Genomic DNA, 8252 nt, shown 5'->3' with positions numbered 1-8252 from the left:
ATTAAATTAATATTTTTATCAAATTATTGTGCTATATGGACAGTTTTACCTTTGGGCTTGATTACATGAGCCGGGCTGCTTCGGTGTGCCGAGATGACTTTCAGGCCGGTATTACCTGAGGCGAGCCAGCCCAAATGATGGCTGATGCGATAAATCGTGGGAAACTGGGGCGAACTTGATTTTGTACTCTGATTGGCTTAATGAGCTGGGCTGGCCCGGCAAACGCAATTACATGGAAAAATCTCTCAGCCTGGTTAGCTGGGATCTTGGCACCGCGATACCGGGATCTCGGCTAACCGGGCTGGCCCAGGTATCATGTAATCACAGAGTTAATTTTTGTTGCGTTTAACAACCATGCCGAGATCCCAGCAAACTGACACTAGCCCGGCTAACCGGGCCAGCTTGGCTCATGTAATCAGGCCCTCTGACTGCCAAAATAATTTTCCTCACTCCCATTTTTTAACCTGTCATACCTCAGGATTTTACTTTAATCCCTAGAATAAGTACAAGATGTGTCTGTTTTCATTGATTGGATATTTACTGACCTGAAAGACAGAGGCTGATATAGGTCATCTTCTTCACGTTCACCATCACTGGACAGGTCATTGGAGGACTCATAATCTGACAAAGAACCATCAGTGAACTCATCACTTGAACCAGGATCAGAACTAGAAACAAAAGACAAAACAAAGCTTGAATGTGGTTTTTTTTTTGCAGACATAAAGAAAATTGTGTGGGACATCTTGAACATGACAAATCCTTGTGTTTACTGCACCTATCGGTGGATTTAAAGATCAACACTTGTAACCAAAAGATGATCCTACCTTTGTAGTAGAGTAAAATCAATTAATACACATGTACAAACCTCATACTTTCATCTACAAAAGGATCTCCACCGAGACTCCCAAATGCAGGATTGAGGGTAGCCATACTCTGCACAAGTGACACTGCAGATACTGAAATTTCTTGAGCAAGAGAATCATCTTTTTTTGGGTCCAACAGAACAGATTCCCCAGTTACGTCAACACTGTGAGAGGAAAAATACAGATAACAATATTCAAAAATTATAATACAGTGGTAATTCAAAAACATTTTTGTGAATGTTCAGTGCTAGAAAACTAAGAAAAAGTACTACAGTGTAATGAATAACAATAATAAAAATACTAATCACCATCACCATAATAATAAAAAGACAAATGAAACATTAGCACAAAAAGTTGGCCAAGGTTTGTTTGTGAAAAACAAACCATAACAGACATGCACTGGAAACACTGTTGCCATATAATAATATGATGATATGTCTATTTGCATGCATTCATCCTGCCTCCCATTAGTATAAACCTAAACGTCCAGTGAAACTGATGTAAAACGTGTGTACTCACAGTGTATTTGTGTTCTCGTCATTTCTGCCTGGAACCACAGGAGACACGTCAATTTCGATCCTTGCTCTTTTACTCAAAGGGGTAGATTGGAAGAGCTCACGTCTACCTAGACAGAACATCATTAGAATGAGCTGACCAAAAATCAAACTCCTTGCTAAACAGTGGAAAACACTTCTTGCTTACTGGACTTAGATATATATAACACGGTTTGAAAAACCAAAACGAATCTAGACTGGCCTTGAAGAGAAATAAATGAATAGAACTGAAACCTTACTTGAGCTAGGTCCGTTGTCGATAGAGGTTTCAGCTGGCGATAATTCTTGACAGGAACTGCTCCTAGCACGAAGCTCCTCGATGTTTTGATGAAGCAAAATCTCAGCAAATTGGCTGTTACTTAGGCCCTTGATATTTAACTTTTCTTTCCTTTCATTCCATAGGCGAAAAGTTGACTCTCGAAGGATAATTCTCTTAGTTCCTGCAGTTGCCTGTGGTCGTCCAGGCTGAGGAACATGAAAGGCCATCAAAGACCTCCAGTTTAACCGACAAATTTGCCTCCAAACAGGAGAAAAATGAGGAAATAACTAGTCAAGTATAAGGAGTGATAATTTTAGAACGCGTTTGAGGAAGTTTAAGACCTCAGTGAGGCAGATGTACAAGGGTGAACGAGGATTTCTTTTCACTTTCCGAAATGTCCGATAACAGATGGCAGAGAAAATGGCGGATTTCACACTTCGCGCGCGCAAGGTATTATGGTTGTGAGGGATCCTTTAACATATCATGCCCACTCCTGGCATTTTTGCTCTCTTTTGTAGAGATTTAAAAAATAATAAAGTTATCACATGTATAATCTTTTAAATCATAGAATAAGACATAAACATCAACGGGCCATCAGGGTCTTAGGAAATAGCATTCCAGTTATCATGAGTTCCCAAGCAAGGGCATATGTGTAGCATATTGAAAATGCAATGGCCAAATATGAACCCCGAAAGCAAAAAGCATTAAAATAACCTAAACGTACGGCAAAATAGCAAGAGGTTGCTAAAACAAACGAGCAAATAAATAGCCAGTAATAATATCGCAAGCAATGTTACGAAACAAGGCCAGGGGTTCCATCATGGAGGTTGCATTCACGAGTATTCGGTGGAGTTATATGACAATTTCGTGTAAAACCGAAGCAAAGTTTTGCACAACCCACTCAGATATTTGTATTTCACTGGCACTTTGTCGATTTTCTGATGAATTTCACTCAATAATAGGCAGAAATAGGTTTAAATCAAACACAAATGCTGACGAACGCGGCAAAATTCACGTAAGTGCATCTCATATGTGAAGTATATGTAATTCAAGACCAAAACCGCTGCACACAGCGATTAATTTCGGATCCTTCACCCAAAGGAACGCGCCGGATCATTGATCCGATGATCCGTTTGCAGATCACTTGAATCCTTGTCGAGAGTGGATTCGATAGATCACTGATCTGAAAAAAGATTTGCTCGAAAGGAACGCCACCAATCAGAAATCCTGATCCAGATCCTCCCAAAGGAATGCACCCTTTGACTCCTTTAACTGCAGGTTAACTTCCATTTTGTCCAATTCTAATTGTTTCTCTCTCAGCACTTTTTGCAGTCTTTTCAAATCATTTTCCAGCTGTTGGACAATGCCTTAATTTTCAATCGTCATTATCTCCCGATGCACTTTGGGTACTATTCAACTCTTCTTGAAGCTTTACCACGGCTTCTTTTTGTATTTCATCAACAGTTGCGGAAACAGCCATTAGGTTCTTTTGTGTCTCCTCTAACGTGTGTGTCTTTTCGTTCAAACATCTTTGGATGCTCTCAAGATCTATTTGCTTCTGTTTCATACCATGTTCATGGCTTTGCTTCGCGCAAGCAAGGGATGAGGTTAAAAGCTGAAGTTCTCTTTCTTTCTGCTCTAAAGTATTTGACTGATCCGTCAACAGCATTTGTAATCTTTCTCGTTCTCCCTGTAATTGCTCTATAGTGTCTTGATGTTTTTTCTCCGTGTTAGCAAAGGTTAACGTCAGGACTTGCAGCTTTGTTTCTGTCTCCTGAAGAGAAAAATTCTTTTGGTTAAACAGTGTTTTTGCGTTTTGAAGCTCTTCTTCAAACAGGGATTGTTTCAACATAAACTGTGCTTCCATGTTTGTTAACAAGTCATTGTTTTCCGTCAATTTGAGCTGTAAGTTTTCCATTTCATTTTCCAATCTCCTCACAGCCTCTCTATGTTTTGACTCGGTAGTGGCATGCACTAATGCTTGCAACTCGCTTGTTGTTTTTGTTTCAATAAGTTCCCTGTTGGACACCTCGGCTGTTATCTTGAAATTGTCGTTTCTAGATGTCGTGCAGTTGTCTTCGAGGCTTTCGACTCGGAGTTCTAGCATTCTTTCTCGACCTTCACTTAATTTCAAGCATCCCTGTAATAGCTCCAGTTCTTCTCGCAGGTAGCTATAGTCATGTTCCTTCTTTTCCAGGTGAGCCGTCTTTTTCAAATTGTCCATCATAATACTAAGTTCATCAAGCTGGAACTGTAATTCCTCGTCTTCTCCAAAGTGTCATTATGATACACAAGATCTTCATTATTCATGTTTGCATGGTCAAGCTCGTCCAACAACTCTATAAAAGTCTGTTCCTTCTCCTTCATGTTACATCTCAAATTTGCCAGCTCTCTATCTTTGTATTCCGGTCTGTAAGCTAAACGCTGTACCTCAAGTTTCAACCTAAGGATCCCTCTGGGAAAATTCTCGTTCCAAACTTTGATCAGGTACTGTAGCGAATTCAGCATTCTCTCTCGAACCTGCACTTGTTTTGATACTATTTTCAGTCAGTTCTGATTTGAGCACTTTTTTGTCCTTAAGGGTGTCTACCCTTTCACTTCTTTCTTCCAACGTAACAGTTTTTTCTGGAATTCGTGGCCTGACTTGTTTGATGGTTTCATGTAACGCTCCGAAGAGGCTGCCTCTTGGTGATGTTTTAGGACTTGTCTCTTTTACACCTGTGGATTGTTTTGCATGTTGCTTGCATGCAGTTTTAGCTCCATACAGCTGACTAGAAATTGAAATTTGTCACTGCAGTTTTCCTTTAAAATTTGAGTCCAACTTCTTTTTTCCTGTCCTTTGTCCTGTGTGCTGCATTACATCCCATATTTCAGTGCACCTTATACCTTTTTATTTGTGGGTGAAATATAAAACTGGCAACAATGAAATTAAACCTACTCAGTTGACCTTTTTGCTGTTTGCTGGGGGCTATCCTACTGAATGACTTTGATACCTTTGCATTTGTGTATGAAAATTAAAAGTGGCAAGAGTAAAAAGAATGCACTCAATTGTCCTTTGTCCTATGTGCTGGACGGATCCTATTGAATGAGTCTGATGCCTTTAAATATTTGGATGAAATCTAAAAGTGTCAAGGGTCAAATGAATGCTTCTGAGCTGTCCTTTGCCCTGTGTTCTGGGAGTGCTCTTCTTATTGAATGAGTTAGGGTTTTTTTTATTATTATTATTTTATTTTTTTTATTTACAATTGAAGGGTGGATTGTTATGTTAGGATAAAACGCCTTACATTATAAATAACTAGAAAGAGAGAGACAAACAACAACAACAACAAACAGTAAAACAACAGGCAAGTAGGCTTATCGAGTTGGTATGAGCACCCATTTCTTTTTAAAATAGTCTTTCATGTTTTTAATTTTCCTTTCTATTTCGCACTTGAGAACAATTTTGTTCTGAAACCCAGTAATTTCTGGATTAATTTAGCTTCTTCTGCAGTCCCACAAAAACAAAATAATTGAGTAAATTTAGTAAAGGGCATTGTTGCGATATTATTCCATATAAAACATTTTCCAAAGAGAGGTGTACCCGTTGATTGGATAAAAAATGCCAGTAAGACTCAAAATCAGTCCAGAAATGTCTGGAATGTGAACAGTGATAAAAAAAGTGGCTTAAAGTTTCTGACTGAGCCTTGCAAAAACTGCACAGAGCATTCGGTCTAAAACCGATTTTGTGCAATTTTGTGTTAGTGTAGAGTATAGAGGTAAGAACTTTGTATTGAAAGGCCTTGACGTATGATTCGAGGGCAACACGGTGAGGTAAAATAAAAACGTGTTTTATTTGATCAGAAGAAAAATTAAAAATTCTTTGCAGTGTAAGGACTATATAGGGTGGCTGCGCTTTCTTGCCGACAAGAAGTGAATAATAATCTTTTGATTTCTTGTCTTGTGTAGAGGCAGAAGCTACACTTCACCGAAACACACGTCTGTCCACCTCGGCCATCTCGCCCCATCCCTCTCGGTTTCCTCAGTGTCGTCATCTGATTCACTTTCGGACATAGAGTCATCTCTGCCCTGGTTCTTGTCATTTGGCACAGATGACTCTATGTCCCTTCAATGTTCATAATCCTGTGGGACGTAAAAGAACCTGCACACTTGTCGCAAAGAGTAGGGCATGTAGTTCCCGGTGTTGTCGTCTGTCTTCTGTGACGTATAATGGTTGGGAGGGTAAATGCTCGGAGATATTAGCTACACCAAGCTACTCTAAAAATCCGAGGGTAAATAAAGATATATGATATGATGATATGATTGTCACTTCGTAAGACAACAGACCCATCAGCAACCTCATAAGTGCTATTGTTCACAGAATATTCGGAGACACCAGTCACATCAACATCACTATTAGGAAGAAAAATATATATTGAAAAAAAGTAATTTCATTTTAGTCCTGTAATATATTTGCGGAGTTGACTCAATTTTTCACATTGTATGATGCTTGCAATGTAAAGGTGACAGAAACTGCATCCAGGGTAAAACTATTTCTAACTAACTCAAAATAAAAAGCCTGGGAAAATTTATTAAATGTCTTTTTGCAAACGGCAATACTGTAAATAAGAAAAGTCAAGCATACACAATGAGTACAAAAACATGTTACGGGGCTCCTATATTCCATCATTTGTATTTTTCATAATTTCTATTATTATTATCAGTCAAGTTGAATGTGTACAAAGCAAGAACACATAGATAAATCAAGGATACAGAAACAAGAGTAAACACTGAGCATACCTTGTATTACCAGCAGCCTCCAAGTACTGATTAGGCGATAGAACAGAAGTAGGGATTGGTTTTATGGAGGTGGAGGTTGACAGAGGATCCCCTGTAAAACAGTAAAGCATAAACAACAGAAATAATATTAAGTACTGTTCGGTTCTTTACCGAATTAAGGCAAAACGTTGTGTTATTTCCTATTTCAACTAACACGAAATGTTCCACATTAAAGAAATGACCTAGCAGACATTCAGTGGACGCAAAACAGGACACATTTCTCACCTTCAATATGGCGACGGCATTTGGAAGGAGTACGTTCTTTTTCTTTAGATCTCTTTCTCTTCGAGCACGATACAACTGGATCATTCTCCCTAAAAGAAAGGCATTCTGAATAAAACTAATCAAATGACATTTTAAAACGTTTTCCTACTAAACAATAGTTCCAGTAAAAAGCAGTAGTCGAGAGTACTGACCTTCTCCGCCATTCGAGTGAAAGGAGATGTCTTGCAAACTCGGATTCACTCGAGTAGCCACATTTGATCTAAGAAGATACCCACGACGAGTACACAATGTTATCTAGGTTAATCCGTCGGTGTCCTTTTTGCCAAATCCTATCACACTCCTTTTTGGAAGAGTATATTCCCTTTCGTTCACTTCCAGGACGATGGCCACCACGGTCAGACATGATGACACATCAACTGCCGGCTAGCAGTATGTTGCAAATACACCAACAAATATACAGTATAGATATTATTTCGATTAAATTTTTGGCTTTGTGAGAGATCAAAGATCGGATGGCAACGATAAGACCCAATATAATATAACGACTTCGCTCTACGACTAAATTGAAAAAACTTGCCAGTTTAATCAAACTATTACAGCGTTACTGCACATGCGCAAGATCCGTGACACTGTTCCTTTAATGACAACCCAGATTCTATATTAATGACGGCTTGGAGTGTTTTGAAAAGTATACTATGTTACCCTACTTATTCAGATTTCCTGCTTGAAATGTTCATAATTCTGTACTGCACTTAGCTGATCAAAACACTTCCCAAGAATGGCACAGTGATCATTTATGTTTTATGTTCACTGATAAAACTATGAAAGTCACATCTCAAGATGGCATGTTTTCTCTCCTGATGTGGAACAGGATCGCTACAGCCGAACACCAGGAAGACACAGCTTGACACTTCTTGATGGTACGACTGTTGGAGCAACTTTACTGCGAACCATGTGACACCTACAATAAAAGCTTAGAAGCCCATAAAACGAAATATTACCGGGAAAAAACCGAACAAGCCGACAAAACCAAAGTACTGAAAATTGTTCGTGGTCTATTTCATAAAACAAAGGACGAATTACCATCTCATACGACTTTAGAAATTCTTGCTGATGACTTTAACAAATCTTTTCGAAATAAAATCCTTCACAGAAACAAAGGATCACTACTTGCAACTACTGTTTCTGATGATTCTTCAAACACACCAGCTACGTCTGATTCATTCTATCTGCCTGAAGGTGAAATGATAAAGAAAGTCATTGGAATGCTGAGACCGAAAACCTGCACACTAGATCCAATCCCTAATCACTTAACCCTTTCACTACTAGAGGCTTTGGTGGCTAATCCCATGCTATTCCTGGAGCATAATGAGGCCATCATGGACATTTTTACTCCCAAATGAAACATACAGTACTGTGCAAAAGTAATGCAAACGAAATTCGACGAAATTCGTTCTTTGTTCACTGTGAATTTTTGGGGAAGTTCGTGAATATTTCAGAACGAAAATGCAGCGTGTTTTTCGGTAGAACGAAACG

The 8252-nt window shown here is 38.9% G+C and overlaps 1 protein-coding gene across 1 annotated transcript; it reads right to left on the bottom strand.

The window, feature by feature from the left end:
- Positions 1-3051: 3051 nt before the first annotated feature.
- Positions 3052-4184, bottom strand: LOC138055525 (myosin-15-like). The gene is made up of 2 exons (XM_068901440.1): positions 3969-4184; positions 3052-3882 (listed from the first exon to the last, which is right to left on the bottom strand). Exons 1-2 carry the CDS (start codon positions 4182-4184, stop codon positions 3052-3054), a joined length of 1047 nt encoding a protein of 348 aa, XP_068757541.1.
- Positions 4185-8252: the final 4068 nt, after the last annotated feature.

Source organism: Montipora capricornis, chromosome 7 (assembly GCF_036669925.1).
Source record: "Montipora capricornis isolate CH-2021 chromosome 7, ASM3666992v2, whole genome shotgun sequence".
NCBI classification, from domain to species: Eukaryota; Metazoa; Cnidaria; class Anthozoa; order Scleractinia; family Acroporidae; genus Montipora; species Montipora capricornis.
The sequence above is the reverse complement of the archived record's forward strand: the minus strand, read 5'-3'. Positions and strand labels throughout refer to the sequence as shown.